Source organism: Petaurus breviceps, unplaced genomic scaffold (genome assembly GCF_028583685.1).
Source record: "Petaurus breviceps papuanus isolate PSGF00001 unplaced genomic scaffold, PetGlider_PUasm1.0 175, whole genome shotgun sequence".
Classification (NCBI taxonomy): domain Eukaryota; kingdom Metazoa; phylum Chordata; class Mammalia; order Diprotodontia; family Petauridae; genus Petaurus; species Petaurus breviceps.
In genome coordinates, this window is record NW_027185764.1 from 31,359,819 (window position 1) to 31,382,732 (window position 22,914).

At 39.0% G+C, this 22,914-nt stretch overlaps 2 protein-coding genes across 3 annotated transcripts in view; both read left to right on the forward strand.

Annotated features, from left to right (window-relative positions):
- Positions 1-6,052, forward strand: part of RASGRF2 (Ras protein specific guanine nucleotide releasing factor 2) — a 323,013-nt gene extending 316,961 nt beyond the window's left edge. Inside the window, exon 27 of the mRNA XM_069085026.1 lies at positions 985-6,052. Coding sequence (XP_068941127.1) covers positions 985-1,077 — 93 coding nt within the window. The 3' untranslated portion in view covers positions 1,078-6,052. The remainder of the gene's footprint in view (positions 1-984) is intronic.
- CKMT2 (creatine kinase, mitochondrial 2) overlaps positions 1-22,914 on the forward strand; it is a 511,259-nt gene that overhangs the window by 439,638 nt on the left and 48,707 nt on the right. Inside the window, exon 2 of one of the 2 annotated variants that reach the window (XM_069085032.1) lies at positions 21,267-21,325. The gene's annotated coding sequence lies outside the window, so the exon portion shown is untranslated. The remainder of the gene's footprint in view (positions 1-21,266; positions 21,326-22,914) is intronic. The other variant, XM_069085031.1, reaches the window with a different exon arrangement.

Below are 22,914 nucleotides of genomic sequence, written 5' to 3' on the forward strand. Positions count from 1 at the left end.
AATGCCATCATACATGGCCTGCACATGCATTTTAACCTTTATATATTTGCCTCAAAGTCCAACCACCCCAGCAAAGCATTTATCCTTTCATTCTCTTTTATATTGTATAGAAACAAAACTACTTTAGAAATATTTCATAGCACACTTTGGCTGTGTGATGTATAAAAAGTTTGAGAGACAGTTTCTGGGTAATTAATAATTTTATTAATTGTGTGAGTATATAATTAATAAAAGGATCAGTGGTACTCTCAAATACCAAAGACCCCTTGTGGAACCCACTCGGTGCTTATATGCCCTTGGAAGAGTGAGTGTTCCTGAGGGTAGAAATAAACTCTGGTAAACAAGTATTAAGAGAATGAATATTATAATGACAGGTGGGTTTATTTTAATGAGGGTCTGGGAGATGTGACTCTGATCACTCAGTCTTGGTCAAAGAGACTTATCTAGACCCATATCACACTGTCTAGGGTAATCTAGACAAAAGAGAGTATCCCAGATCTGTCTGAGTTAAACACAATGGACCACAATCCATCAATTTACCTAAACTAAAATTCCTTTCCCTTTTTGAACAGATCTGAGTTTTCCCTCCCATTATCAGCCCTGCCCTTCAAAGGCTGCCTGAGTAGTCTACTAGGACTTAATTAGAAATTAATCATTTCTCTCAGCTGATTTATAGAGTTAGTTAGCTTGCAATTTTTCACCAAAAGGAATAAGGTACAAATTAAAGGACTTTACTGGGAAACACTCAAATATAGACGAACAAGACCTCAAGGGGCTTACATTCTAATGAGGGAAGACAGCACAGAAAGGAGAACAAGAAAGTGGGGGAGAGAAGAGGAGTGCACCTGCCGGGGACTAAGGTGCTGCCAAGGGCAAGTTCAGAAAGTGAGTAAAGTCTGACAGAAAGGACTAGACTTCAGAGAAAGTTTTGGTTTTTCTGAGTATTTGAGTAAATGCAGTCTGGGCTTCCCCTCCTCGCTACAGGTCACTCAGTACTTGCTGGACAAAACTCTCATCATAGATGAGGATACGCTATATGAGCTGTCACTAAAGATTGAACCTCGACTTCCTGCTTGAAGAGTCAGCTTTGCCCCTGAATCTACAGAGAACATCCACGTGAAGAGACCAAACTGTGCCTGACATGCCTGCACGATGGCTGGGGAAGGGATGAGATTTCAAGCTCCATTCTCCTCTGACAAAAACTGAGGCTCCCAGAAATTCTGTCTCGAGTCAGGAGAACAGAGCTGTTTAGGGTGCAAGGCCAATGCTTCAGACTCAGGCAGGAGGTTGGCAAAGTTCTTACTTTGCAAAGCTAGAACGGTATTTGCCCCTTAAAGAGAGGCCTGAGTAGAGAAAGAAGGCCTTTGTCACACTGAGTGACGGTTTCTAATCTCATGGGGGTAACCAAGGAGGCCCTACCATGTTCCATTTAGAGCATGTGAGCAGAGAGAGACAGAGAGAGAGAGATGTTTCTCTGGCATGTTACTTAACAGGGAACATCTACCAACCCAACCTTAGGATATATATGCTTTCATTCCATTCACTTTCAGATCAGTAAGAGCTTCACAGAAAAATATAGTCACCTTGGGTGCGAGCTGCCCAGCCCCTGAACTGTCTCTTTCATAGCATGTGCACTGTTTCAAATGTATGGATCAATAATTATCTTTAATCTAATGTTCTGAATTCATCTTTTCAGTCTTTGGGCAGCTGTATAGGAAGATAAAGGTGGGAGTGGGGCGCACGGGGGACAAAAGTGAAATAAACTTGACTTTATAGATAAGTTGTCCTTAGGCCCAGAGAGCTGCTTCCAGTAGTGCAAGTGGAAACCCAGTGCATTTCTCTGGGATCCGCTCTCTCTTTGTTAGAGTGGCCAGGCCCCAAGTAGATAAAAGAAGGGACCATCCTAAGTCCCAGTTGTCTGCTTGACTTCTCCAGGATCAGGCACTCTGGCTGCTGGCTGATTTCACTGTTAGCTCAGATACCCGCTCTTGACTACTGCCACCCTGAGATCTCTTCCTTTCCTCCTTCCCTCCCATAACCCCATTGGGGGAGCTGCTAATCAATCCTGAAAGGCAATAAATTCCTACAATGAAGCCTGCAGGAATGGTGTGTTAAAACTTTCCAGAGCAAATATTTGCTTTACAAAACATTGTCTTTGCTCAGTATCGACTTTGCTTGTTTTTTTTTTTTTTTATTTCTACCCTGGTTATGTGGGATTCTGTTCTGGTAAGGGTGCTGTTTGTTTTTAAAGGCAAGTGAATCCTGGATTATAAGCATCTCTGACCAGAAAAGGGTTTTTGAGTAATATTTTTAAAGCCCTGTCCTACTGCATGATGGCAGGTGAAATTGCCTCTGGGCATGCAACACTTCCAGTTTTCTTCCAGGGTTTGACCTATAGCAGCTGTAGGGGAATTTAGGGTTCCAGGCCCCACCAGGCATCCCTATTGCCCATAGGGAAACTGATGTAGGTTATAACTTATAACTAAGCTTGCTTTTCCCAAAACTATCAGCCTGTGAAGAAATGGGGCCCTGTTATTGTTTACCTCCCTTCTTTTTCTTAGGGAGACACTGTTGTATTTAATTACAAAAGAAAGGAAAAGAAAGTGAAAAAGATATTGTTACCCTAGCCTTTTGCATCTGACATTATCTCTAAGAGTCACAAAGCTTATTAATGCTGACAATGAAGAATTGATCTTTCAGGTTTGATTTTTCTTCTTTATTTGCACTTTAATTATGTTGCTAGAGCTAACAGCTGTCCAATAGATTCCACTCCCAGTCTCTTAAGACCAGTGGAAAGGCTAACATTGAAGATGTTCCTTTTATGGCAGTGAATATCATCATGTTTTCTGTACCTCAAGGGCCATCTCTGTAAATAACTACATAACAAAACATCAAATAAGTACTAGCAACTCAATTTAAAATCTTTGAAGACCTTTCCAGAAGCATCTTCAGTAGTTCTGAATTAACTAGCACGATAACATTATACCTGAGAAGGGTCATTTAGAGATGTTCTATTTTTCTTTTAAGAAAAAAAAAATTGCTTGTCCTTTATAGTATGAAATAAGAGGCTAATGCATCCTGATGCATGATAAGAAGCATGGGTTCTTTGGATCACAACAACATGCAACTGTACAGTTCATTTATCAATTGTGCATTATACGGAATGTGAAATTCACAACTGCCAGCTGCATACAATACCATGAAGTCTGCAGTGGAGAAGGAAAAATACAGATTGCCCCTTTTTTGGCTAGACATCTACTCTTGCTGCTTGCAAAAAAAAATGATAGGACTGAGTATATGAGAATATGAAGTGAGAGGCTGGCATATCATCAAGTTACTGGCTAAATAATGACGGAATGGGAGGATAGGCTGTAAGCTGTCAGTTTTGCCCTGCAGTCCCAGAGAGCCTCCAGCAGCGAAGGAAGGACTGACTGTGCACCTATCCCATTTTTCTCCTGATTTCACATCTACATCTGAATTGCAAATTTGGACACTTTTTATTTCTCTGTTCCAAATGAATCAATGTCTATATACACCCTTTCTAACCACCTTAAATACTGATTATTAGAGAAAAAATAGGAACCAGGAGTCTCTTAAGCATTCCTTCCTATTCTTCCCAGTCTACCAAAGCAGGTAGAAGGGATACAGTAGCTTCCGCTGAATCTGCACAGGACAGGCAGGTGCCATCACTGACCACATTCCCCCGTTCCATGTTTGGCTCACATCCACTAGCCCAGTGTTTCTTAGCCTTTTCTTGTGTCACGGATCCCTGTGACAACCTGGTGGGAACCTATGGATCCCTCTCAGAATCATGTTTTTAAATGCATAAAATGCAAAGGAAAACAATTATATTGAAACACTTATGAAATTGTTTTTCAAGGTCACACACAGCACATTAGGAGTCCCTTTTCTAGTAAGATGGGCAAGAATTGTGTGAGGGAATAAATGGGGTGTGTCATACGGTTAAGGCCCTTCTTGCTATGTGCCCCACACCTGAACAAAAGTACTGTAAGTGGGCTGAGAAGGAAATGTGCCGTCAGATAAGTTCCTGAAGAGTTTCTTCTCCATTTTTAAGCCAACTGAAATAGGGGATACGTGTAAAGAAAGCTTTATAATACCTTCATTACGTGACCAAACCAGGACTATTTTGCTATGTCCTTGTCATATTTCCTTGGCATTTCTGAAACTTTGTAGGCTAAGCCTTTCTTGTTCCTTTGTTGTTGGGTAGCCTGTCCCTTCTGGGTGGGGGAACACTTTTGACTTCAGATTATATGGACTGTCATTTCACTTCCAAATAGAAGAACATAAGAAAAATGCAAAAACTACAAATGCCCATATCAGGGAAATATATACTACATAGACAGAAATCAAACTTTAGTCTCATGCTTCCACCTAAGTATCCATAATTTCCATGAAATTATCTTGGGGCTTTTGGGAGATACCTTTGGATATGAAATAAGACATTCAGTTTCACTCTACAGTCACATTTCCTACTAAAGCAGATGTGTTCTGTGACATAATAAGGCATGAAGTAGAGTAGTGTCACCTTCTCTTAGTATATCCGTAAACTAACTCAGCATGGGTATTTAGAATTGATGGAGGACAATTTTATTCAGTCACCAACAAAGCATCCTGTTGTTATTTGGTGAATTTTTGTAAAACTGAAAGTTATTATTAAAAGAAAACTAAACCCTTATGTTTTGAATAATTTTGAATAGACAAAATATTCTCCAATTTTGATTCTGTTTAGTGAACAAACATCTCCTTTTCACATAAAGCTGTCACTAGATTATACCAGATAAAATCTTGGCTGGAGAATTTTAGAAATTTTTGGAATTCTAGGGAGTAATTTCTTTTACTTTATGAAAAATGAACTTCGAATAGATTTCATTCCTAAATTGATCGAAATTTAACATTCTCTTTACAAACTAAAGATTATATTTGATTTTTGTCAAGCATAAGTTGGTCTACTATCCCCAAGTAAATCTCTTTTATGATTATAAAGTGTATTGTGTATTATATATACATTTGCACATACAATATGTATACATGTATGTGTCATATATGTGTGTATGCATACATACATATATATCCAACCTCAGTAATCTAATCATTTTCTCAACACTATCAAAATGGGTTACAAGAATAGACATCTGTTATAACCATGCAGAAAAAGGCTGGATGATGTCTATAATAGGTAAAAACAATTAGCAAAGTCATGAATTATTCTTCCTCTTAGCTTAAACAGAAAAACAACTCACTAGTTTTACAATAGTTGCTTTGATGGGAAATGTTACCATATGAAATTACTGCCATATGAAATAGGTTTTTAAAAGGATAGAGAGAAAAATCTTGGTTGATATCCATAACAGGGAAGAACAATAAGCAAAGTCATAAATTATCTTTCCATCTAGATTCACATAAGAAGAAAAATTACTAAAGGAACAGTTTATGCTATGATTGTTAGTATTAGCATATGAACATATTGCTTAAACCTTGCCATGCTGGTATGAAATAAAAAAAGAATTCAAACATTCTTCAGCTAAAAAAATCAGTCATAGTTTCATTTATTAAAGGTCACCAAAGGCCTGTAACCAAAGCAGAGTGGAACTGAGCAAGAAACCAATTATCTTGGTTTTTTTCTTTTTTAAAAGTATAACCAGATTCATCATTTATGAATGTTATTTGTCCTTTCATGTCACCATGTAGTATGATATCACTATCAACCCTCAAAGAAGGAATTTGTCATATTTGATCCTCTCAAGGAGATAATAATTGTATTGAACTTTCATATGCACCATTTGCATTTTATCATTCTACCACCCTCCCTGGTCCCTTTTGCAATAGATTTGAATGTGTAGTTCTTTAGACAAAAAGTCTGTGTTTCTTGGAAAGCACACTAATAATATCCAGTTACGTTATGTCTCCTCTGACATCTGATATGTACTTGATATTTTGACAGAAGGTTTTTGCTTTGTGTACTAAGGCTTATTGGCTTATGGGGTATAGATTGTGCCTATATGCAAATTAAATACCTTTTCTCAAATTGTAAACCTCTTTTGTGTGTTCATTTCATTCTCCCCCTCTTACCCTGTTAAATTCCTACTAAATTCCATGCTACCTCCCCTAAGATACCTTCTAATTCTCCTCACCACTGGAAATGACCTTTCCCCTCAGACTTCAGATTTTACACTTTTTAAGTGGGTTCATACAATATTGTAAACTATAATTATCTTTTTTGTATCTTATCTCCCTGTCAGACTGTAAGCCTCCTGAGGGCAGGGACTATGTCCTCTCTAAACTTTGTATATCCCCTGACGACATCGAGCATGGTGCTCTCCCCGCTGTAAACACTTAATAAATATTTCTAACATTTCAACAAAACCTCTTTCCATAATCACACGTGGTTTCATTGTTAACAGAACTCCAAGCCCTCAATTCAGAAGGAAATCAGTAGGAGAGTGGAATGTTGTCATCAGCTGTTACCTGAAAAATTCCTTGTTTATTAAATCAAAGGAGCACATGGTGTGGTGTGTGCCCGCGGAATGTGGCTCCAGAAGTGATGAATTCTGTGGTCATTCAGCCTTCCTTCCCAGGACAAAACTTGTGGTTTTAACAGTAGAACTTGAGTCATGTAGCCGGCTCTTCTAAGTAGTTACTTGATTGATTCTTTAATAATAATGATCTGACTCTTTGGTCTTCTCCTGCTGTAGTTAGCAAAGCAGGCCCTCAGTGAATGCTGGATGACTTATCAAGACATGAAGTTAAGGTAGCTTGTACATGAGACAGCTAGGTGGTACAGTGGGTAGAACACCAGGACCCAATTAGAGTCAGGAAGACCTGAGTTCAAATGTGACCTCACACACTTGATAGCTGTGTGACCCTGGATAAGTCATTGTCTTTGCCTCAGTAAATAAGGAAGTTAGATTCAACCCCTAAGGTTCTTTCTAACTCTTAAATCTATGATCCTATGGTTTTATTAGGAGTGGCTAGGCGGTACAGTGGATACAGTGCCAGCTGGAGTCAGGAAGATTCATCTTCCTGAGTTGAAATCTGGACTCAGACACTTATTAGCTGTGTGACCCTGGGCAAGTCATTTAACCCTGTTTGCCTCAGTTTCCTCATCTGTCAAATGAGCTAGAGAAGGAAATGGCAAACCACTCCAGTATCTCTGCCAAGAAAACCCCAAATAGGGTCACAAAGAGTCAGACAAGACTGAACAAACAACAAACAAAAATGCTTTCATCCCTTCACACAGCTTCAATTATCAGTTCTATGCAGATGACTGTCAGATCTAGATGTGCAGCCCAGATGGCTCCCCTGAGCTCCAATCCCTCGTTTCCATCTTTCTGGAAAACATTAATAGAATCTTAAACTTATGATGTCTGAAATTAAGTTCATCTTCCCCCTCCCACCAGAAAAAAAAATACAAAACACAAACCATACTCCCAACTTCCCTGTTTCTGTCTATTATCCTCCCTGTCACCAGAGCTCAAAATCATAGCATAATTCCTGATTCTTCAGTCTCTGCAACCCCTCTAAATCCACTTAGCTGCCAACTATTGTCAAGTACAATTATCTCTCCTGAATGTCCCCTCCTCTCCATTCACACCATTTTTATTCAAACCCTCATCTCCTACCAAGTATGTACCCTCTCACCTGGTCTCCCTGACTCCACACATATTTTCCCAAGCATCTTTTAGCCAACTTCCAAAGGAATCTTCCTAAGGTCTGACCATATGATTCCCTTGCTCACAAACCTTTAATGGCTTCCTGTTGCCTTAGGATTAAGTACAAACTTCCAACCATAACCCTACACACTATCTTCCCAGCCTTCTTCTCTAGCCTTGTTTCATGCACTTGATTCACACAACATTCCAGCTGAACAGGACTGCTAGGCATTACTTCATCTTAACTTCCCTTCCCGACCTCCATGTATTTGTGCAGGTCATTATCTTCTGTTCCTCCTCTTGACCTCTGTATTACATTCCAAGTTTTGCCTTATCTCTCCTGGTCCTGGTTTATCACCCTATCCTAAAAGTTAACCCTTGCCCATTCTAACATTGCAACATAAAGGCAGCTTTATTGTTGTTTGGTCAATTCAGCTGTCTAACTCTTTCTGATCCTATTTGGGATTTTCATGGCAAAGATACTGGGGAGATTTGCCATTTCTTTCTCCATCTCATTTTACAGATTGGGAAACGGAGGCAGGATTAAGTGACTTGTCCATGGTCACACGACTAGTAAGTGTCTGAGCCCAGATTTTAACTCAGGAAGATTCATCTTCCTGACTCTAGACCAAGCATTCCTTCCACTGTACCACCTAGCTGCCAGTTGCACCTTTAGGCCCTGCTAATGATGTCTAAGGATGGAATTCCAGGAAGTGAATGGCACCAAATGCCATCTTTCTTCTGCAGAATCCTTTATGTGCACAATGAGGCTAATTCTGTGTTTTCTCCACTAGAAGTTGTGTGATAATGAACCTTACTTTATACTTGGAACCATCATTGTAAACCTGTGGTTCACAAGCTGCATTCCCATCTCACTTCCTTATGCCCTGCTAAGGACCAAAGAAGCAAGAGGTGAGGTTCTTCAGAATGCTAAGTCAAAGTGTTTGTAGGTTCTAGACCCAGGGTTCTTAGTCCAGATCTGTGCATAGATTTCATGGAGTTCCCCCCAAAAATGCAGTTTCAAGATTTAAACTTCACTAAGACTTTTGTAACACATAGTATATGCATGTATTAAATATATTAAGTGTAATTCATTCTATCATCCATCAATGTCTGATAACCACCAAGCATTTATTAAGCACCTACTATATATCAGGCACTGGAAATACAAAGAGAAAAATACTAAGAGAAACAAAAAATGAAAACTTCTACAATTCTCCTGTGTTATGCTTAAGGCAACTGCCTACCTTGCTTGTCTTTAGTCTTGCCTCTGATCTGGGTCATTTCTAGCTGGACTGGTAGAGAATTCAGTCTTCCTCATTTATCTTGCTTGGACTTCTTTTTTATACTCAGTCTTGCATACCATTCATTATGAGCCATTCCAATCAACTTGGTTACCAATATATAACATTAACCAAATCCAAAATTTCTGTCACCGAAAAATTATATTGGGAGTAAAAAGCATCCTCCTGTGGCTTAGAGTTAGCCTCAGTAGAATAAATCCTACAATGTTTACCAACTTTTCTATTCCAATGAGGCCGCTGAAATGGAAATGCCTGGCTCGAGTCTGAGAGCTAAACTAGGAATTATTGTATTGCAGCAAGAACAAAATAAGCCATCATCTTGTGGAGGGAAAATAGACACCCCAGCATACTGGTATTGGGAGCTCATAAAAAAGGGAGGTAAGATCCACTAGGAGTTTCCCTGTTCTTCATTCACTTCCTTTCCCTCCAAGTTTGAGTTCTTTCTCAGACCATCACCCCATGCTCTGGCTCCATTTGTCTTCCTTCTCTAATTTAGCTCCTTGGAGTACCAATTCAACTCCACAACATCCAAACTTGAATCCTCCCTTTTTTCCAATCATCAATCACATCTTGCCAAATACCAACCTTGTATTATACAATCAACCAACAAGTATTAACAGGTTACTATATGCCAGACACTGTGCTAGGTCTTGGGAATAAAAGTACAAAGAATAAAACAATCCCTACTTGTAGTGAACTTATTTTTAATGAGAAAGACAAGAAGTACATATACAAATGCACACAACATAAATTTAAAGTTGATAAATACAAATTCACTAAATTCAAGGTTGTTTAGGAGTTGGGGATGTTGGGAAAGGTTTCATTCAAAAGAGTGAAACTTGACCTGCATCTTAAAAGAAGAGAAGGATTCTATGATACGGAAAAGTCAATAGCATGGGTAAAGATATTTTCTGAGGAAAACAACTCCCTAAAAATAGAATTGGCCAAATGGAAAAGTAAGTAGAAAAATCTCACAAAAGAAAATAATTCCTTAAAAATTATAATTGAACAAGTGGAAATGACTCCATGAGACATCAAGATAAAATAAAAAAAGTAAAAGAAAATAGAAGAAAATGTGAAATTTCTCATTGTAACAACTGACTTGGCTAGAAAACATATCCAGAAAAGATGATATAAGAATTGCTGGACTAAGTGAAAACCATGATTTAAAAATAGAGGTGTGGACATCTTTCAAGAAATTATCAAAGAAAACTGCTCTATTAGAAGCAGAGAGCAAAATAGAAATTGAAAGAATCCGCTGATCACCACCTGAAAGAGATCCCAAAATGAAAACTCTTAGGAACATCATAGCCAAATTCCAGAGCTCACAGATCAAGGAGAAAGTATTGCAAGCAGCCAAAAAGGAAAATTTCAAATATCATGGAACTACAGTCAGGATTACACAGGAGTTGACAGTTTTCACATTCAAGATCTAGAAGGCTTGCAATATGATATACTGGAAGGCAAAGGAGTTAGCATGACAATCAAGAATCACCTACCCAGCAAAATTTAATATAATCTTTCAAGGGGGAAAATGGAAATTTAATGAAATAGAGAACTTTAAAGCATTTCTAATTAAAAGATCAGAGCTGAATAAAAACATTTAACCTCTAAATATAAGACTCAAGGGAAACATAAAAAGGTTAAAAAGAAACAAGAAAGAGAAAACATACAAAATTCAATAAGGTTAAACTGTTTATATTTCCATATGGCAAGATAATATTTATAACTCTTAATACCTTTATTATTATAACAGGAATTAGAATGAGTATATGTAGACAGAGGGTATGGATATAAAGTGACTATGATGGGATAAAGCACGCCAAAAAAAAAATCCAAAATAAAGGGATGAGAAAGAAAATTGTGCTGGAAGAAGGATGGTGGGAGATTGAATGGGGTAACTTATCTTACATAAAAGAGACATGCAATTATTTTTTATTTTTTTTATTTTTCAAATTCTTTATTAGCTTCTGATTTATATCATTCATTTCTGCCAGATTTTGAGTTACAAATTTTCTCCCCATTTTTCCCCTACCCACCGCCCCAAAATAGCAGTCCCACAGAATATCCCCTCCTCCAATCTGCTCTCTCCCATATCTTCTCCCATACCCCCTTTGACTTTTCCAGTAGAGCATGGTCTGCGTGCCTGTGTATCTTATTGTTTCAATTACATGTAAAATAGTATTAATAATAGTATACACACATATGTATATATATATATATATTAAACATTTGATTTTAAAACTTTGAATTCCATATTCATTCCCTTCCTCCCTTGTCACCCACGCTTACTGGGAAGATAAACATTCAATATAGGTTGTCCATGTGAAGCTATGCAAAACATTTCCATAGTGGATATATTGTAAAAGACAGACTATATTTCCCTCCCTCCTATCCCACCTCCCACTTGTTCTATTTTCTACTTTGATCCCATCCCTTTCTTTTTTTATTTTTTATTATTATCATTTTTTTCAAATGCTTTATTAACTTCTGATTTACATCATTCATTTCCACCAGATTTTCAGTTACAAATTTTCTCCCCATTTTTCCCCTACCCACCGTCCCAAAATAGCAGTCCCACAGGATATCCCCTCCTCCAATCTGCTCTCTCCCATATTTTCTCCCATACCCCTTTGGACTTTTCCAGTGGATCACTATGCCCCAGTGCCTGTATATCTTATTTCCCAATTACATGTAAAATAGTATTAATAATAGTATATGTATATATATATATACATATATTTGAGTATTTGATTTTAAAACTTTGAATTCCAGATTCATTCCCTTCCTCCCTTGTCTCCCACCCTTACTGGGAAAATATGCAGTTCAGTATAGGTTGTACTTGTGTGGCTAATGCAAAACAATAACATAGTAGATATATTGTAAAAGACTGACTATATTTCCCTCCCTCCTACCCCACCTCCCACTTGTTCTATTCTCTTCTTTGATACCGTCCATTTTCAAAAGTGCGTGCTCCCAACTTCCCAACCCCCCAGCCTGTCCTCCCTTCCATCATCCCCCATCTCATCCCCTTCCCCCTACTCTCCTGTAGGGTGAGATACCCTATTTAGTGTGTATTTCATCCCCCCCTCCGAGCCAAATTCAATGGGAATAAGGTTGACCCATTCCCTTTTGCCTTTCTATTCTTCCCCTCAATTGTAACCATTTTCCCTTGCCTCTTCTATATGAGATAGTTTACCCCATTCTGTCTCTCCCCATCTCTTGTCATTATATTCCTCTCTCACCTCTTAATTTCACCTTTTAAGCATCATCCCTTCCTGTTAAATCTGTCCTGTGCCCTCTATCTATGTATACCTGTAAACATATATACACACATTCACATATGTATTCATATGCCTATATACCCTCATATATAGACATATATATATATATTTCTATTTGTATTTCTATTCCCTTCAACTACTGAAAAAAGTTTCATAAGTTACGATTATTGTTCTTCCATGTAGGAATGTTAATGGTTCAACTTTGATAAGTTCCTTATGATTTCTTTTCCCTGTTTACCTTCTCATGTTTCTCTTGCTTCTTGTATCTGAATGTCAAATTTTCTATTCAACTCTGGTTTTTTCATTAAGACTGCTTGAAAGTCCTCTATTCCACTGAATGACCATATTTTCCCCTGCAACATGATACTCAGTTTTGCTGGGTAGGTGACTCTTGGTTTTAATCCCAGCTCCTTTGACCTCTGGAATATCATATTCCAAGCCCTTCAATCCCTCAGTGTAGAAGCTGCCATATCCTGGGTTATCTTGATTGTGTTTCCACAATATTCAAATTGTTTCTTCCTGGCTGCTTGTAATATTCTCTCCTTAATGTGGGAATTCCAGAACCTGGCTATAATATTCCTAGGAGTTTTCTTTTTGGGATCTTTTTCAGTTGGTGATCAGTGGATTCTTTCAACCTTTATTTTTCCCTCTGGTTCTACAACATTAGGGCAGTTTCTTTGAGAACTTCCTGGAGGATGATTTCTAGGTTCTTACTTTGATCATGGCTTTCAGGTAGTCCAATAATTTTAAAATTATCTTTCCTGGATCTATTTTCCAGGTCAGTGGTTTTTCCCATGAGATATTTCACATTGCCTTCTATTCTTTCATTTGTTTGGATCTGTTTAATAGCATCTTGATTTCTCATTAAGTCATTAGCTTCCATTTGCTCCAGTCTAATTCTGAAGCAATGATTCTCCTCATTGAGCTTTTGAGATTCTTTTTCCATCTGGCAAATTCGGCTTTTTAAGGCATTCTTCTCCTCATTGCCTTTTTGAGCCTCTTTTGCCATTTGAGTTAGTCTCTTTTTTAAGGTGTGATTTTCCTCAGTCAGGCTGTTGACTCTCATTTAGTAATTTTCTTGCATCGTTCTCATTTCTCTTCCCTATTTTTCCTCCACTTCTCTTATCTGCTTCTTAAGGTCCTCTTTGGCCTGTAACTAGAAAATCCTAGGGAATCAACAAAGATATCAATTGAGACAATTAAAGCTTCAGCAAAATTTCAAGATGCAAAATAAATTCTCAAAACTCAAAAGCATTTTTGTATAATGACAAAACACAATGAACAACCATAGAAAGTAGGATCCCATTCCAAATAACTACAAATGCATCAACTTCCCAAAGGAGACAAAAGATGTATATGGATACAATAAAGAAATAAGGAAAAGTCTGAATAACTGGAGGAATAGTCTGTGCTTATGGCTAGGCCACGGCAATATAATAAAAATGATAATACTACCAAAATTAATTTGTACCTTTAATACCATACTAAACAAATTACGAAGAGGACACTTTACTTGATTTATATCAAAATTCATTTGGAAGAACAGAATATCTAGAATATCAAGTGAAATGATTAAAAGAAGTAAGGATGGGGGGGGGAAGGAATAGCACTTCCAGACCTTAAACTGTATCTTAAAGGAATTGTCCTTAAATACTAATCATCAAGATCAATGAAATCACTGATACAATCTGATATTGGCTAAAAAAATAGACCAATACGATAGACTAGAAAAGAAAGACTCAGAAACAGTAGAATTCAGCCCAGTGTTTGATGAAGTGAAAAACATACATTACCCAAGGAAAAAGCTATTTGTTAAAAATTTGGAAAACTGGAAAGCAGTCTGGCAGAAATTAGGCTTAGGCCACCCTTGACACCCCATTCCACAATACATTCTAAATAGATATATGACTTCAATATTAAAGTTCATACCATAAAAAATTAGAACAGACCAAATATAAATCAATGACTCCATGAGACAGAGAGGAATATTAGAAAAAATCAAAAGATATTTTTAGATAGAAGAAAATGTAAGTTGATATAGTAAAAAAAAAAACAAGTTACCTCAAAATCAGGTCAGGAAGACATAGATTCATAGGTCAGGAAGATTTAAGATTCATTAGACTCCCTGAAAACCATGATCTTTTTAAAAAAGTCTCTATACTGTAATTCAACAAATCACAAATAAAGACCGCCCAGATTTATTAAAACCAGAGGGTGAAACAAAAGTGGAAAGAATTCTTGCTTGTTGCCCGAAGCCCCCAAATCAAAATTCCTAAGAAAGCCACAGCCAAAATCCAGAGATCTTACATCACACACAAAAAAATACTTAAAGTATCCAGAAAAAAAAGAGTTCAAGTACCAAGGAACTACAGTCAGAATTATGCAAACCTGGCAGTTTCTACTGAAAACCAGAGGAGAGCTTTTTCTTGCCTTAGCATCTTAGGGGGATAGATGCTACTCACAGCAGGAGATACTTCCCCACATTAAAGGGGGAAGGCCTGAGTGCTATCTCCTTCCCTTTTAATCTGGGTGACCTTGAGAAATAGGCCTGGAGTTTTGGCCTTTTTTAAATTCATCCTTTTCAGTTCTAAGTGTAAGGAATGGAATCTGGGAGCTCAAGAATTTGTGGTCCAGGAGTCCTGACTTGGTGTTGTTGTATCCAAGCTCAGTGGGTAAGCCATGAGGAGTAAAGGTAAGGTAGGGGAATGATAGCCCCTGTGAAGCATTGAATTTGTACTTAGTGGGACCAGTCCTATGTACAAATGTAGCTATGCTGTAAACCTAACCTTCTTTTCCTTCTCAGAGGATAAGGTGGAATAGGGGGAATTATACCCTCAATATATTTGGAGAATTTTTTTCAAGTTTGTTCTTGCTTTATCTTTGAAGTAAACAACCCTTTGTAAAAACTAAATTTTTTAAATTAAAAAAACTTGAAATATGATATTCCAAAAGGTAAAAGATATAGGCATACCATCAAGAATAACTTAAAAGATGAGTAAATCCTGGCGGGGGAGGGGGGGAGGCAGGGAAAGGGGGATGGACCTTAACGGAATCAAACTCTTTCAATCAAGTATTTTCAATGAAGAGCCTGGAACTGAGTAGGAACCTTGAAATATGAGAGACAGAGACAGACAGACAGACAGAGAAAGTTTCTATTATAATTAGAGTATGTGATAGAAATAGACAAATTTGGAGGAAAGGGTGAGAGAAGTGAGTATTTAATGAATCTCATTCATCTGGAAGGAAGGCTGAGTACACACACACACACATATTTTAGTATGGAAAAACCTCAAACTCAAAAGGAAAATGAGAAAGACTGGGGGAGCAGGGCTTAAGAGGCAAGATATTAACAGGAAAAGAATAATTACAAACAAAACAAAGTTTCTGATCCAGAAAGGATATTAAAAGGAAGAGAAAGGAAAAAAAATTAAAGAAAGAAAACTCTAGAATCTAAACCGGTGTCTTAGATTGTCTTTTAGACAAGTGGGAAACGGCTAAATAAATTGTGGCATATGAATGTAAAAGAATATTATTTTACTGTAAAAAAATAATAAAAGAGACAACATCAGAGAATCTTGGAGAGTATTAACTGAAGTGAGTGGAAACAGAAGAACAATTTAGATAACAACAGGTCAACACTAAAAAAAACAACTTTGAAAGACAAGAATTCTAATCAGGCAGAACATAAACCCAGGTCATAACGGTGCTGAGCCTGGCCGTCTATTCACCATACAAGGTTGCCTCACATCATGCCTGATAGAATACAATGTGAAAGAAGTAACCTGTGAGTTTGGGAGAAATATCTTCTCCCCCAAAAAAGTTACCTTAGAGGTCAAAGAAACTGAGCTACAAGGCTGTGTAAACAGAGACAGATCATCTGGCTGAGTAGATAGTTCTGCTATAATTTCTACATTATGTGCTCCCCCAGAAGCACCCCTCTGAGCAAAACTGAGCAATTAAAACCCCAGAACTTATGGGGGAAATAGGGGACAATGCTCAAAAACGTCATCAGTGACACACACACACAATGAATAATAACCTGATTTTTAAAAGCACAGGGATCCCATTTCATACATGTTACCTGGCTAAGAAATATATCAGTAGTATAATCAATAGTAGGAACAGCATGTTCACACCCTCGGGCTTCTGCTCAGCCTTCTTCTCCCCTGTGCCCCAAGGTGGGCTGCCCCCACCTCTGAGCATTGGGCTGGAGGCCATGGCAGAAGGGAGTTGGTGGTTACTCCAGCCAGTCCTCTGTGCACAACTCCTATTGCACCAGAAGACATACAATAAGTAAGGTACTTTACCTGGACAAAGACCTAAAGTTTGCTTGCGAAAGGTGTACCACTGTTTGTGAGTTATTGTGATGTGGTGAAGGTTTCTATATTCTCACTATTTCTTGAAGAAGAAATTGAGTTGAAGCAAACTTGAAATTTGCATTATGCTTCAAATACAACCAAATGCATCAATTGTTTTGGAACAAATTCATTTTCAAAACACTAGCAGAACTATATTTTATTCAGCAACAGATAAGCCCACTGATTGTATCTGGGAAGAAGCCTCCACTATCTTAGAGACCTTCTTCCCTATGGATATATTCTGATGGGATTAACTACAGAGAGGACATACCCCCTGAAACAAACCCAATATTTACATCCTGAAACCCCCAGGTTAACATATTCTCCTCCAAATCACCCGACATCCAGTCCACATTACTCAGTCTCCCAAGCAAGGAAAGTGACTGAGCAGCTTATAGCCTCATAGGCTCCTTTTGTGCCTGAAATCTTGCTGGTAGGTTGGATAAAACCCTAGATGCACATATCTCCTTTTGTTCTTCTAACTTGCTGTCAACTGGCAACTGCCCACCAGCTGATGCTAATTAAACTTTTTATCTTTTGTCCTTGGCTTTTGATTTATTGATGTCTGGGGGGTTACAGGTTAGATTTCTTTCTTAAGCAAGCCTTAAACCTAAATCACTTTAGCTCTCACTGATAGGCCAACAGCAGGTCCCAGGACAAACCCCACTTGGTTATTGTTTGGGCCCTCATTGACTCAGAGTGAACGTAAAGAGAAATTACTTCTGTTTTGGCCAGAAACCCTGAGGGTCTTCCCCTCCTAGTTTGATTTTTTTCTGGACTAGGTTAAAGACACCATTCTTTGCATCATTTCTTACCTAGCTTTATCATTGAATAGGAATTGCCTCAGTCAAACTGAGACCTGCTAAAGACCTCAACTCTAAAAGGCCAAGATCTTCCACAGCATCTGTGGCCATCTGCAGTCCTCCTGATACGTCTCTGATCACTGGACCCAGATGGTTCTTGAAGAGATGCTGGTGACTTTGCATAGCCCTGCCTCACTAAAATCCAATTCACTTGCATGCCACAGTATCCCCTCCATGATGTCATGGTCCTCTTTAAGAATGAAGGACAAACAACATTGACCTCTAACCAACTGAATCCAAGTAGGAGGAATTACTCTTCTCTGGGAGAATCTTAGTGATGGGGTACAGGTCCTGGGAATGCTCCACCCCACCCTGAACTTTCCTAGAATTTTCCCATATGACCAAGTCTCTCTGGCATTCACCAGAGGCATTGACCCATCCCAGTCAACTGACCTTTCATTGTGGCCCCTCGCCTCCAATCATCTGTTACCTCTAACCTATTCTAGCCCTTCAATGTCTGTTACTACCCAATCATCCCCTGCTACTTCTCACCCTTAATTCCTTCTAGACTCCTTCTCACAGTCACCCCAGATTACTTGTCCACTCCCATCCAGACCTTCCCACTCCTTGACCATTTTATATAAGGCCCATCTTGCCTCCATTAAAGTGCTTAGCTTCCTTAAGAGTCTGGCCTGCTTGCATTAGCGAAGCAAATGCTCAGATTCTATCTGGCCCACTTGTCAATACAAGTGTCCAAGTGTCACAGCAATGCAGATTCTTAGAATCTCGCCCACCCCAATGGGTGTTTTAATAAACCTTGTCTTCGACTAAAAGAAGGCTTGGGTTGAATTCATTTGAGGCAGGACGTGTGTTGCTTGCCCTTCCAGACTTATAACTCAACATTAGGCCCTCTGGGTTGAGGAATTCCTTGACAATGACTGGAGATATAGTATAACAACAAATATTATCTGAAGGAAAGAAGTATGTCATGGTGAGGTACCTTGTAGGCCAATGATCCTTAGCATCTAACTGAACAGTTACTAGACATGGCTGCCTCTTCTGCTTTTGGCCAGGTAAGCTATAGCAGAGAATGCGAAGCAGGATAGTTCCAGAAATGAGTTCATCAGGGAGCCAGATGGACAATCAAGTAAAGCAGATGGTTATTCATGAGATAAAATTCCCTGCTAGATCCATTCTTAATTATTCCAGGAGGAGAGGAACTCCCAGAAGAAAAAGTTTTAAGTAGGTAGCAATGGAAACTGGAAATATGACAGTCACCTGGGGCTTCTGGTTGGACTCATTTTAAATGGCGGGGCTGTTGTCCAAGATTTCAACTGGTCATTGCTATTTATAGGTAACCTTTCCCCTTGAGTTTGTGTTGATTGTCCTAAGCTGGATTATTTTTAACAGGGATCCTGCTTGGCCCTCTGGAATGGTGCATTTAGTAGGAAGTGAGTTTATCCAAGAATCCACTTCAGGTAACCAAACTCCTGAGAAGAAAAATATGACATAATATTGCTAGATTCCAGTCTTCAAAGAATACTGATTAGGAAACAAAATGATAAGAACAGTCTGGGTTTTAGGGCACTCCTTCCCAGCCCAAGCCTGAGGAGTGTTTTTTTTTCAAGGTGTGGGGAAAGAAATAGTTTTGTCTTCCTCTTTTAGAATGTAAGCTTTTTGCAATCAGAAATTGTTTTAATGATTGATTGATTGATCGATTATTTATTTATTTTATTTATTATTGTTTTATTTTATTTATATTAGTATCCCTCAGCACCTGGGTTCAGTGGCTGGCACATAGTTGGAGTTTAATAAATGTTTAATTGAGTGATTAATTACCTTCTGCATCTCTAAGAAGATTGGATTGCATGGATATTGCACCAGAAAAATAGAAGAGAAGACTGCTTACCAGGCCTTGTTATAATACAGCCTCTCACAATGGAGCCAAAACCCATGGTATCTCCACTGGGCAAGTTTGCTAGTATTTGTTTCTTTGTTTGCCTTTCTTTGTATCACCAGAACTTAGCAATGCCTCGCACAAAATGCTATGTGACTGAGTTACAAACCTAAGGATATATTTAGAAAAGCTGTCTTCCAAGACACATGACCAAGGACCATGGGCCTACATAACCCACTACAGCCAGGGACTAGCAAAAAAGATGATGGATTTGGACAAGGTTTAGCGACCCACATGTTTTTGTGTGTATATAGCAACAGGAGTGAGTATATGTCTGTTGTAGCATCACATCCAGAGATGTGCTAATGGTGGTTAGAGGCACCCAAAGCTTTTAAGCACCCTTCCCATCACCCTACCTTATTGTGAGCCAGAATTCTCACCTTGGGCGTAACTTACCTTTTAAACCAAGTCTGGGAAGATGATGGAAGCCTCACCTCACTGTCAGCCCAACTACTTGCAATCACCACTTCCTTTTTTTTTCCGAATAACATTTTGTTTTTTCTCAATTGCCTGTAAAAACAACTTTTAACATTTATTTTTTTAAATTTTGTGTTCGAATTCTCTCCTTCACTCTCCTCCCCCTCCCTAAAATAATAATTAGATATACATGTACAATCATGCAAAACATTTTGATATTAGTTACTTTGCACCACTGTCCTTTCTAACTCATTGCCTTGGACAGATCAGGCATTAAATATTCTTTCTGCCCTTGTAGAAGCAGTAAAAATCAATCAATAGTTCTCTTCAATAGCTTTGAGGCCCAGCCAGAGAGAGCAATTTGGCAAAATATCAAAGTTTTAAATCTATAGTTCTTCTCCCATGATACAAGCCCCAAACAGCTCTTCCTGTTGCATTCCCAGTAATACACCGAGATTAACAATACAAGTGTTTAACAGCTTTCCTCTCATTACTGGCTTAAGAGACAAAATAATACTTAAAAGAAAGTAAGAAAAACAAACTTTTTTCCTAGCAGAAGAAAAAGGTTCAGGCCCTCTTTCCAGAGAAAGGAAGAAGAAGGGGCACCAAAGGGGACGATGAAAATGATGAATCCCTGCCTTAGGGTCTGCAAGTAGTGGGAGGCAGGTCCTGCGACCTGGCATGCATTGGGACAGGTCTCTTGCAACATGCCCTCAGCCTTAATCACTTCCTGATGACCGCCACTGCTTCATGCCATCTGCTCTACAGCTCTCCTCGGGACCCCACCCAATTGTTCTGTTATCCCTCCCCACTATCCCTTAGGATGGTCCCAAGGTCAGAGGTCAAGGATGGGAATCCTGGAGAATTTCTCCACAACCAGAGGTCATTGATCACCAGTGTCCTGTTACATAAGGAATTCCTAGACCTAGAGGGTGCTTCTGGCTCTGTTTACCATTCTTGTCCTCTAGAAGGCCACAGTTCTCTTCTCTATAAAACAAGGGTGTTAGACTAGATGGCCCCCAAGATTCCTTGCAGCCCTAACTCTGTGGTTCCAAGATGATGTGACCTTGAAGCTCCTTTCTAGCTCTGTGTTTAATCCTCCTGATTCTCTGGGCCTGTTTCCTCTTTTATCAAATGAAAGGTATTGAATTGTTGGATTCCTCTGAGCTCTCAAGCTCCATGATTCTATAAAGGACAGAGAAGAGGGAGGCATTCCAAAGCCAAGATTGAGGAGTAAAAAGTGATTCTGTCCCAACTGAACAGTCTTCTGTTTATTGAAGGGTGAAGAGAACAGTAGATACCAGAGAGTGGTGGTGTTGATATCTGCAGAACAGCCAGCTGATGCTCTCAAGGGCACAAGGGTGGGAACAAGTGTCCCATCGAGGAGGGCAGGGATTGGCCAATGGCATCCTCTGCTCCCCTGCCCCCACCTTTCCTGTGCCTATTCACAGCCTGTGCTCCCCGTCTGATCATGTTACACTTCTTGGCTGACTGGGTGCAGCTGGACGTGTGTTACTGACTCCGGCTTCAAGGTCAGTGAAATCAGGAAACTTTTGCTTTATTTCCCTTTATTTTTCTCCAGAGCTGGGAAATTTCTGAGAACTCAGAGTGAGGACTAACCTTTCCCTGAAATACATTTTTCAAGTGGCTGCTACACCTGAGGCAGGGACCTGGGGATGGACAGAGGTGGGAAAGGAACTGACCACAGAGCCCCAGCAGGGCTGCCGTGCCACCCCGCTAGCCTAGGGTTCAGAAATGGTCCAAGGCTCTCCAAGGCAGGCTTGGGTTAAATATGCAAAGGGAACTGGTTTTTACATTTAGAGGGCACAGGGACTGAAGGGGAGGAGGGATAGATGGGTCACAACACTGAGCCTTTCCCTGTTTCTGCTGTATCTGAGCAATGGGTGAGAATTCTGGAACACAGCTGCCTCCTGAAATAACACGGAGGGACCAGGAGCTTTGTTCTTCTGCTCTGTCCTTGAAAGTTGTGATAGCTTTTGTAAATGAAAGAAAAGCTTGAATGTCCCTGCATTTGGTGTAAATGAAATTTCAAAATCCTTTGCCTTCATAGCATCAGGCCACAATTTATTGTGGCTGATTCTCCATTTCTGGGAATGCTTTTCCTCAGTACTAGCAAAAAGAAGGGCATATATAAAGTTGCTCCACACCTGCATTAGAAAATGTGATGTCCTATATAACCTGTGTCAAATTGCTTGCCTTCTCTGTGGTTGGGGAGGGGGATTTGAAAGGATAGGAAGGGAGGGAGAGAATTTGCAACTCATAATTTTTTAAAAAGAATATTAAAATTGTTTTTACATGTAATCGGGGAGGAAAACTCAAAATACTAAATAAAAAAAAGAAAAGAAAAGGTGATATCTTGGGCTAAAATCCTAGCTGTATGACCTTGGACAAATCATTGAGCTTTCTGGGGCTCAGTTTCCCCATCTGTAAGATGAAGATTTAGACTAGATGACTGCTAAGGCCTTTTCTAGCTCTATGTCAAACATCATATGTTTTTTACTTATTTTAAGGCCTTCAAAAGGAAATGTTCTTTAAAGAACTTGTCATCATAGTAGATAGGCCCAACTAAAACTGGTTAAAACAACATCATTGATATAAATTGATTTATTATGCTTGTAGACTGGGTTATTAGAATCACTAATTTATTCATGACGAGCCAAAAAACCTATTTCTCTTCGTTGAAAAAGTACAAACTGTTCTTGATCTTTAATGCATTTTGTATCCAACAAGTTCCTGTTACTTTTCCTTTTGAGTCATAACAAAATGCTATGTGTGTACTCTATCCTTAGACAAGTCTGAAATAAAGATGTGTTCGGATTTGGGTGGACATCTGAGGCACACAGAGTGAGAGGAAAGAGGGACACAGACACAGAAAGAGAGGAGAGGCAGACAGACAGAGGGACACACAGAAAGACAGAGATGAGAGAGAGAGAAAGAAGAGAGAGAAAAAGAGACAGAGACACAGAGTCAGAGACAAGAGAGAGAAAGCGATAGACAGAGACAGAGATGGTTATAGAGACAGAGAGATGAGAGAAAAAAGACAGATAGACAGAAACATAGAGAGGGACACACAGAGACAGAGACAAGAGAGAGAGAGAGA